We start from the raw sequence: 11262 nt of genomic DNA, 5'->3' as shown, positions 1-11262 counted from the left end.
ACTATCTCCAATCTCCCGGTAAAAGGTCCACACCTGATTTGTCAATTATATTGCCAACGTGATCTGCTGTAAATTTTTGCCAGTGGGCTCTGAGTAATAACTCATTTGGTTAAGTTTTTAGCCGCGCTCTGTTTCCCACCAATAACCGACAAATCCTCCTTTCACCGAAGTAATATCAATGGTTACTTTTCGTCAATTGTCATTGAAGGCTATTTGGTTTTGTAGTGTTTTCTATACATTTTGGATAAACAATTACACCTTTTTTTGTCGGTTTTGTAAAAAAAAAGTTAGTTTCTTTTACTTCAAATAGTATTTTGGCAAGTCGTGGCATCACAATCACACATATTCAAAGTTTGTTAAATATGAAAATCACCTTATAAAGTAATTAAATTAAAAAACACCTATGTTTCGTTAAAATTAACTCACATAAAAATTTACAAAAATGAAAACAACAAATTAGCCTTAATATCATAGAATTTAAAAACGTTATTATATTTAAGTATAGTCATTTTGTGTTTAGTTGAAACAAAATAAAAGATGGTCTCTCTTTTTACAACCAAATTTGGAAGTACATGCATTAACGTGGATTATTTTCATTACCTAATTAACATGTAAAAATTAGTTAAATTCAATCCTCTGAGTGATTAGGATGAGAGATTGCCTGTTAAACTTATAAATCAACCAGCTTTTAATCCAAATTAATTATCATACCTTTGTCTCGGATTCAACTTATATAAAAACAAACACCATAAAACACAACATCAACTAAATAGAATGACACTCAAACATACTTGGATCTATCAATCTGACCCGGTACAATCATTCAACACCGGGTTCCACATCCATTGAACCAAAAATTTCTTCTTGATTCCACGGATATTGTAGGAGGCCCCGTGTCTGTCACTCAACACATCTCCTGGGTAGGACGGACCACCACCTCTCCCGTATATTCCCAAACACACATCAGCAACCGACACCTGTAACTCGGAAGAACCACGGTACCATTGCATTCACCACCACATCAATACCCAAATCACCGTTTGGCGATTTTAAAGGTTTTACAATACCTTGGAGATAATCAGGAACCCTAAAAGGGTACGTGCAAAGATAAGGACAAAACTTTGCGGTGTACCCCACCCAGACGTAGGGTAACCTATACATTGTTGACATAGACAGAACAACCAATCAGATCAAAGATCAAACAATCGAACAACAAATATTACTAAATTTCCTAAACCTATTAGAATTAATTCAATTAACTAAAATAAAACTAAACAAAACAAAATAAACTCGTAACTTTATTAATAATTCAAGATTAACCTTTACATGTACCCAACAACCGATTCGTCGGTAAAGTCACGGAGACTGCATACTTGGCAAAAACCTTCAAAAGCCAACGTGAACATCATCGCTGGTCAGAAACAGATACACCTCACTAGTGTCCGGTTACATCTTTGTTTTATCAGTTACAGCAGCATATTCTACCATGATTTTAATCGTTTGAGGCGCCAGATCATAACCATGAGAATAACTATCACTCATTTCCTTTCCAACCTTGACACTACCAGATATGTTAGCGCCGGTGTAATCAGTGTAAAGCTTAACTGTTTTCCACCAGCTATACACCGAATGCGAGCGATGTTCGGAACTTGTAATGGAGTTTATGAACTCTTTGATGATTGTTTTGTGGCTGTTTTTCCATGAACCGTACCATATAATGGTAACGGTGATGTCCCCAGTAAGAAGTGGTCCGCCATGGTATGTGACGGTGTTTGAAGTGTTAGTGGCGCCGGCGACGGTGGCCGGAGAGTGTAAGAGGAGGAAAATGGTGAGGGTGAGGATGAAGCAGCTCATTGTATTAATTAGCAGGTTGGAGTTTGTTGTTAATGTTTATACTTTATATAGACTACTTTGACCAGTCATATTTAACTCCCATGAACAATCAATCCCTCATCTATATAACAAATTCCAAACAACACCCCTATATTATGTATTAGTTTGAACACAGCCTCCCACTTCATGATTTACTAGCCAGTTGCCCGCACGATGCAGCGGTGTACGCGCAAAAACAACCGGTGTTAGTACGTTTGTAACCTTGCAACGGTACGTGCGTAACCCGACGATGGTATGCATTTAACGTGACATCGGGCGTGTAATCAGTGCCAGTAAGCGCGACATCGGGCGAGCAACCCGGTATGCATAAACAATGTCATCCACGTAACTGATGCTTGAACGTGCATAACTGATGCCATCCACGTATCTGCTCCGACCCGAAAACATATTAACCTAAAGCACGTTTTGACATGAACCCTTTCGATCTAAACCCATCCCGACATGAACTAAATTAACCCTTTTGTATTAACTTGTTCCAACCCTAACCCATTCCAACACCATTAGCTGAACATGACCCATTGCCGGTAATAAATGGTAATCACGTAACATGTTAGTCTTCAAAAATTAATAAACTATAGCAATACCATACTCAAATTAAAGATAATAAAATGTTCGTTTTTATGGTGTAATTTTTTAGACAAAATATTAACGTGTGAAAAAGTTACGGCCGTTAAAAAGTCATGGGGTAGTTGGTTATTAATTAGGGAGAAAATATGTAACTATTTAATGCATTAACAAAACTTGATTGAAGTTGAAGGACGATACCTCTTAAAATTTAAAAGGTCCTTCACTCATATATTATATATAGTATAGATATGGAACTGAATTAGGTTAAAAAACACGTTTATTTTGTGACTTTGGTTTTCTTTTATAAGTTATTTCTATTTAACTAAGTAAATATGTAAATGTAAATATGTATATATACATAACCAATGAGAGATGAGTCTAACTAAGCTTTTTTAATGCTAAAATCATGAATTGCATACTAATGAATTTTTATCATACGTTTTTAGTACCCGTTGCATCACATAGTGAAAAACTCAGACATATTAATGTTAACGATAAGCATTCATATCAGGTCCTCTAAAAACTTTGTGAGAGAAATCTCTAAAATTTTTTAGAGAATGGTGAGTGGTTGTGAGTAGAGCAGAGAGAAAATTTAAAGAGACGGATAAATTTTGAGTAAATTTGGAGAATCACTGTTCATCCTCTATTTATTTTTTAATATATTTGAAAGTGGTTGTGAGTGGAGGAGAGATATATGATAATGATAAAGATGTAAAAAAATATTATTCAATTGTATATGAGAGAAAAAATATAGTGTTTTTTTTAGTGTAATTATAGAGATAGAGAAGGTGATGTGAATGCTCTAAAGTATGGCATTAGTGCGCACAGTCATATACTTTCATATTTATTTACTTATTTTGAATAGCTTTAAATTTTTGAATCTTTAATTACTTGTAGACTTACTTAAAAAGTTGTTTTTCTTCATATTTATTTACGTATTTTGTGACTACGACTCGTTATTTATTTAAACTTTAAATACGATTAAATTTAATTAATATTGTTATAATATTAATTGTTATGATTCCTATCTCACATCCACCTTCGATCAAGATTCCAATTCCAAGTGACAAGTGAGATCAACCAAAGGTTTGAAAAAAAAAAAAAAAACTTAACACAAACTATTCAAGTAGCGAATGATTGTGAAGAGGTAGGTCCCAGCAGAGCCCAGTTGGACCCGCAAGACTCACCTTAAACAGGGACGTCTGCGCAGAAACCAACTGGATCCGCAGGACCAACCATGCTCAGAGACGTAACGTCCTTACGCGCAGTACGCAAGCTGTTCCCGCAGGAAATGCCTCCCAATGGTGAAGGACTCCGCCTGTCCCCGCAGCCTCGGATACAAGCCATCAGGGAAGGTCACCCGCGCAGCAAGGCTACACGCACAAGGCACTTAGCTCTCGATCATTCAGTGTCACCTGAAGGAATGAGCGAAGCCGGGAACAATCCCGCACAAGGGCGGGAGGGGGAATACTCCCGCCCAAATAAGCCAGTCCGTACGATACGGGAAGATCTTCTGTACTGTACCTGACGAGGTATGGGAAAAAGATCTGACTAAAGATAAGACAGCTTATGGACAACAGTATGGCGAGCAGCATGCTCCTACACTGTATGTCACTATTAGCCGCTGCCTACTCACCAACTCTTGTCATACCACGTGCGTAGCCGGCAGTTGGTGGAAAAGGAATAGTATACAGCAGGCCTGGTCGCTATCAGCCGCTACCTACCCACCAACTACCAGCAGGGTACGTGCGTAGGCTACTGTTGGTGAAACAGGAACACTGTTGCAGCCGGCCATACCTCCTTGGAAACCTACCTTCGGCTATAAATACCACAAATGGTATGACCATCTCATCTTATCATATCTTATCTTGTATCATCATAATATACCTGATATCTGCTCTAGCAATCTCTTAATATACATTTATATTTAAAGAGCAATCTAGTCTGATTCTCACGCCGGAGGGTGGTCACAAGGAGGAACCCCCCCCTTCCCAGTGACAAGCTCACGGTGTCTGTTTTGCAGGTTATCAGAAGAACCATCCTCTCAGGGTCTAACCCCTCGTGGGAAACATCTATCTAACCCCCAGGTTACCAGTAATCTGTCTGGGGTCCGGTTAGTGTTTCTTCATTGGCGCCATCCGTGCATAAAGCTAGAACTACATTTTTCTCCAGTTTTTTCAAACTTCTACAAAGATGGTTAGAGAAATTCCGGTAACCACAACCCCAGCTACTGGGGGGAATACCGGCAACACAGTTTTTACAAACACTACCCCGGTTACCCAAGCCTGGGCAAGTGAAGTAAATTTTACGAACACTACCCCAGTTACTCAAGCTGGGGCAAGTGCAGTAAATGATCGCCTACTGGGATCCACCGATACCCAGTTGGAGAAACGAAGACTCCCCCGCCAAACTCTCGATGAAGTTAAAGCATGGGCGGAGGCACGACAAAAGGAATTTCAGGCTGAGTTGGACGAACGCTTGCGTTCCGTACAACAGGCCGACGAATTCGAATACTTGGATGACTCGGAGGAATCCGACTCCGACGCGAACCCTCGCCATAGGGCAAAAGGGAAGCGTAAGGAAACGGAATCCCAACCGAAAAGGCATTTTGGACAAGCCTTCAAACCAAAAAGCACAGGTGGAAGTCCACGAGACTTCTCCAAAACGTTCAGACCAAACGTTGCAAATGCGGGAACGTCCAAATTTGCAAGGGACATTGCGGAAGCAATCGCCCCAAAGAGTGCCAAACAAATGTCAAGCATAGGCACATATGATGGTATATCTGACCCCGATGATCATTTGAACAGATTCATAGCGGGGGCAACCGTCAGTAGTTGGACGGAACCTACGTGGTGTTACATGTTCCAAATGACACTGGTTGGGGCTGCTAGAGCGTGGTTCGATCGTCTACCGGTCAACCACATCTACGACTGGGCAGACTTCCAACAGAAGTTTAGCCAGCACTTCAGCCAGCAAAGAAAGTATACAGAGGAGCAATGGACAATCCTCAAATGTGGTCGAGAGACAGATGAATCTTTGCTGGACTTCATCACTCGCTTCAACTCGAAGAAGCTGAGTCTGGGTAATATTAGCGAAGATCTTGTTCGCGCTGCTTTCATACAGGGCGCGAACGACCCAGAGCTCATCCGCACCTTAACAGGTAAAGATGGCATGCCATCCACATGGGATGCCATCATGACAGCAGCTAAACGCTTTGCGGAAACGGAGAAGCAACTGGGTAGAGATCTCCCACAGAGCACAAACCTCTACACCCAGAAAACAAGAGAGGACAACGTTCTCACCGCCCGATTAAACAAAAAGCGGAAGCTAGGCATTTGGCAGTCAAGGGTAAACTTTGACACCTCATCCGGCTTGCAGCATCGGTTAGGCGGAAGGGATAACGTACAGTCCAACAAGAACTCCAGATGGACGCCGCTCACCAAAAGCGTCACCGAGATATTCGCCACCGAGGAGCTCCCATGGCCAAAGCCTCAAATAATCCGACATCGTCACAATGCTGATCGGAGCAAGTACTGTGACTTTCACAGAACAAAAGGCCACACCACCGAAGAATGCATAGACGTGAAGGACATGGTCGAAGCATTCGTCAGAGATGGGACGCTTGCGCACCTCGTGGCGCAATGAACGCTGAGCAGGCTGATGCGTGTAGAACCCCAGCTGGGGGACACGAATAAAATTCCAGCCTCAATATGGAGACTACATGCTGCGTAAAGAACGAGATCCCGAACCAGGTGCGTATCGGCTCGATGGCACTCCCATCCCAACAACATGGAAGGGAGCTCATTTACACAGTTTGCATGTAAATCAATTCCAAATTTGTAAAGAAAAGGCCAAGAGCCACTTCTAATGGAAATGATTCTCCTTAAAACATTGACGCTGATGATTTTATACTTACATTTTTATGAACTATCAACACGGATATGCCGGTTTTCACCGCATAATTACGTGAAAAGACGTTGGCTGGGGAAGGCGGCAAAACCCGCATAAACCCAAAAAACGACAAACCTTCACGCAGATCAGTTGAAGGGGAAAAGTTCAGTTATCCCATTAAATGAAAGTGCCGGTCTATCCGCATGAATCATGAAAAAGGGAACTGAACACTAACCTATTGACAACCGCGCGTCGGACGGTTAATCTATTCAACACGGATATGTCGGTTTTCACCGCATAATTACGTAAAAAGACGTTGGCTGGGGAAGGCGGTGTAGGTTCCTGAACGCGGATCGTACACGGGAAATCTCTAACAACGCAGGTGCGGAATCCCTGCGTATATAGGTACGAGTGTAGATATTGTAGAGATTGAATACACGAACAATGAACACGAGCTATAAGGTAAACACGTTATATTGAATAACTAAACACGTGACAGTAAGTCACTGTTACAGAGAACAAAACGAAACAAAGCGTAACCAAAAACCCTAACTCACGTTCTCTTCTGTTTCGGCTGAAACAGTGTATTTAAACACGACAACTTCGCCACTGGCGAAGTTGTCAGTAACCTCGCTAAATCAGCAAGTTCGCCATAGCGAACTTGCTGATAACTTCGCTAGTTTACAAAACAAAACATAAACAAACCATTAACTATATTACAGACTCGATAACAAATACTAGACTATGAACTACTGACAAACATGTACCAACAGACTCCCCCTTGGCAGTAGCTTCATATCTTGATCTCTGAGTCTTGTAATCTTGCACTTTCACGCGTGCGCCCCTTCTCTCACACAAACCGACACAACTCCTTGATATTTCCTCGCTTGATCCTTCCAAGCAGGAATGTAGAAGATCTTCTTGTTGTTCAGCACTTCCAGATCAGCCTGCGATAGATTAACAAGATGCATCGGGTCATAAACCCGAAGAACTTCTTGTTCGTCCTCATCTTCCATAACCGCCTCAGCTGTCTCGCAATCCACATACCACCATTTCAGATCTGTTAGGACATTCTTGGGCATGACTCTCATTGGTACTTCCTTCAGATGTCGGACTGGTTTATACTTCATAACCATCCATGGTTTTCCGTCAGCCCTCATTCCCCTATCTTTATCTTCTATCAATCTTCCTTTCTGAGGCTTTAGCAGTTCAAACTTTTTGTCTTTGATGGCTTCTTTCCAGACGATCTTTTCAATAATTCTCGCCATATTATCGTTACTTCTGTTAATTAGCCCCAGTCTTGCTAACTCTTTCACCTCGCATTCCGGTAGGGAGTTTAGAGATCTCAATAATCTTTTAAAGTATTGAATGCCGTCGTACCTTTTGATCACAAATAATTTCAACTCTTTGTCGTACAACCAGCATATAATACCTTTCTTCGACTCTGCATAGCCCTTTATATTATACGTCTTTCTAAACATTGTTGGCACTGCAGGCTTCTTAGTTTTAACAAACCATTGAGCACACCCTTCTTTCCAATTTGGTTGCTCCTCCCATACCGTATCATCTACCACATTCTCATCTCCCAAATCTGCTCTTTCAACAGCTGGAATCTCATGTTCCACTGCGTCATCCACGATCTCTCCTTCTTCCAACACATTCACCACATCAATATTTTCTCCAATCCTTTCAATTTCCTCCACGGGCAACACATCATCGTCATCATCATTCACAAAGTCATCAACCTCCTCCTCATCTAACTCCTTCAAAGCATCGATGACGTCTTCAACATCAGCATCGTCATCAACATTCACAACATCATCACCCGCTGCATCAGTTGACTCCCCCTCAGCTGTGGAAGCCCCAAGATCCTGAGAGGTTCTTGGCAGCTCACCACCTGCACCCGAAGGTGCATTGGGATCATCGTCATGATCTTGTCGTCTCTTTGTCCTCAACTCATCGCCCCTGCAAGTCGTCTCCCCCTGAGATGCCAAGAATTCCTTGAAGGCATCGATAGTTCGTCCGTGTTCTACCAGGAGGGCGGCTTGGATTTGATTGGCTTCCACCAGGCGGTCAATGGTCTTCGATTGTTCAGCAACAATACGCTCCAGCGAAGCAATCCGTTCAGAGTCTGAAGCAGGCGTTGGAGTTGGTGGAAAAGTAGCAGCTGAAGTGACCGCAGGTGGTACACTAGGTAACCCTGCAGTTGTTGTAATTGTTGAGTCGACGAAGCGTGCAACTACCACCGGGGGATCAACCAGTTGGGGTGGTAGCGACACAACTGCTGGTGCCGACGCCTCGACCGTAGTAACCTGTGCAGTAGTAGGCAATAGAGACATACCTGACAAGGCAGGCGGAGCAAATCGTACGAACCTTGAAGTCTCCCCCGCTCCAGTGACCATACCTTGTCGTTCTCGACGTGAGCGTTTCAGCACAAGTCGGACTGCCTCTTCCTCATCTTCATCATCTTCATCCTCATCCACAGCCCTCGGTCGCTTACCCGATATCCTCTCCCGAGTCACCAACAACCGTCTGGCCTCAGCAAATGTTTCATCCAGCTCGGTTTCAGCTACCGAAGTAGCCGCTGAGGTAGTACCCAAAATCTGAGAACCCGAGAGATCCATATCGAACAGACCGTGTCCACTGAAGGCAGCATCCAGATCAATGTTTGCAGCAGCAGACACAGCCTGCGATGAAGTAGCTGGCACAGCAGCAGAAGTGACAACAGGCGCAGCTGATACAGCATGAGGTGCTGCCGCCTGATGTGGTTGGGGATCCCTGAACTCGTCCCCTCCTGCAGGAACATACTCCGGGTTAATGAGATACCCGAACAGTGGAGTATGCCTTGGACGGCGTTCAGGGTTGCTTCGAGTGCTCGACGTTCTGCACTGAGCAAAGATACGTTTTGTTACGCACTCAACGTATCTGATAGGGCGCCGTTGCGGTAGAGACGGAGCGACATGATTAATAATCATTTGAAGAAATCGCGGATACATGATAAATCGTTCTCGCGCTGTCGCCCGTCTCTGACGATCAATCTCATAGAAAATCATCTGACTAAAAGAGTAACGACGATTGTAAGTCAGGGCCGTCATGGCAGATTGCATCGTCGCACCCATCCCGTCTGTTCCTGCTTTCCTGCCGGACATGCACACAATTAACACGTGCATCAGAAAACGCCATTGGTCCAGCAGAAAGCCTTTCCTCCTCTGCGAGTCCCCCAGCGGACCCGAATAACCCATTCTCAAGTATGCTCCGTCACGGAAAGGAGCTACGAACTCCGTTGGGTCGTCTCGTGTCTCATTGCCGAACTGCAGAGCCAACCGAATGTCTTCCGAAGAAAACTGTATGTTTTGACCATTGACGGTTGCTCGCATCACCGGAGGCTCAGGTCTGCAATCATAATACACCGTCTGCCAGAAATCTTGTATGTTAGGCAGAGATATGGGTAGTGTATTAGTGATCGCGTGAAACACCCTTGATCTCTGGAGAAATGTGATAATCTCCCTGTAGTCGTCAACGCCTCGTGCGTCAGGATCCAAAGTAATGTATTGGTTATGAGCTGGAAAGAATTGTCGTTGCTCATCACCATCATCACCACCAGTTCCTCCAACTGCAGCCATATCTGCACAAAACAAATCAAGTTAGAGACGTTTTACGTAACTCACAAGTTCGCAGTGTAGCAAGTGCGAAGTTGTGATGTAAGATACACAGGCGAAATTAAAGTTGAGGCGAAGTTGGGGACAACTTCGCTTCATCAGTAAATTCGTCTACAAAACAGTTAAAAGAAAAGGATATAGGCGAAGTTAAGGATAACTTCGCCAAGGCGAAGTTACAGTTAAGTTCGCCAAGGCGAAGTTGTGGATAACTTCGCCAAGGCGAAGTTGATGATAACTTCGCCACGGCGAAGTTGTGGTTAACTTCGCCCAGGCGAAGTTGTGGATAACTTCGCCCTAGGCGAACTTAAGCGTCTGGCGAAGTTGAGATTAACTTCGCCAAAACCATAACTTCGCCTGAAACAGAAACGGCGACTGTTCGGATTCGGAGGTCGAAATCCGATGTTTTTGGACCGATTAAACGATATACACAAGAAGAACATCATATTTCAATGGTGTATGGACGTAAAGGTCGTCCATGAACACGTAACGTGAGGTCGAAAACCTTGGTTTCGAGGGTTCTTCGAGTGTTCGACGACCCGAGGTCTCGAACCGGATAAAATTATAAAGAGAATGAAAGGATGTTTTGACAACACATACCACAAGTAAAGTAGAAAACACAGGAACACAAGATCGAAATCGAAATTGAAAACTAAGATCGCCGGAAAAATTTAAGGGTTAAGTTCGCCGGAAAAAAAAAGTTAATAAAAAATTTTACTGTAGAAAACCCCTTTTATAGGGCTGAGTTGGTTCAGGCGAAGTTATTCTTAACTTCGCCTAAGCGAAGTTAAGTACAACTTCGCCGATTCAACAACTTCGCCCGATAATTACAAAAACAGCCCTTTCAGTTTGAAAAAACTTGAATATATCTTATAAGTTACCAAAAAGAGTTAAACAAAAATGATCAAGACCCAGTAACCAACAATAAAAATATAACAACAAAAACAGAAAATACTTATAAAATTTTAACGAAATAAGGGATCAAATTTCAGTCTAGTCAGGGACCACTCCGTTTTAGAAAAGATCCGAACAGGAATCATACTAACTATGTGACTGTCACTTGGATCCGTGTTTGGCTGTATTATGACATAGAGAAACAGGTTGTAAGCATGTAATAACTTAAATGGTTTTCATTGTTTCTGTGATACGGATTAAGGTTCAGTTAAGCTCAAAAATTTAAGTTGGCAACAATTCAGAGGTAATGATGCCTTCTATCTATTCTCAAAGCGTATTTGGCTATACCCAAGTCACCCCG

The 11262-nt window shown here is 42.8% G+C and overlaps 1 protein-coding gene across 1 annotated transcript; it reads right to left on the bottom strand.

Annotated features, from left to right (window-relative positions):
- Positions 1-800: 800 nt before the first annotated feature.
- LOC143601272 (protein EXORDIUM-like 3) lies at positions 801-1854 on the bottom strand. Its single transcript, XM_077078725.1, has 4 exons — positions 1471-1854; positions 1321-1384; positions 1068-1153; positions 801-977 (listed from the first exon to the last, which is right to left on the bottom strand). The coding sequence occupies exons 1-4, from the start codon at positions 1852-1854 to the stop codon at positions 801-803; spliced, it is 711 nt and encodes a 236-aa protein (XP_076934840.1).
- Positions 1855-11262: the final 9408 nt, after the last annotated feature.

The sequence above is a fragment of the Bidens hawaiensis genome, unplaced genomic scaffold, assembly GCF_021521415.1.
Source record: "Bidens hawaiensis isolate Kalapana, Puna unplaced genomic scaffold, B.hawaiensis_p1.1 tig00055997_1, whole genome shotgun sequence".
NCBI classification, from domain to species: Eukaryota; Viridiplantae; Streptophyta; class Magnoliopsida; order Asterales; family Asteraceae; genus Bidens; species Bidens hawaiensis.
Note: the sequence above shows the minus strand (reverse complement) of the source record. Positions and strands in the feature narration are given on the sequence as shown.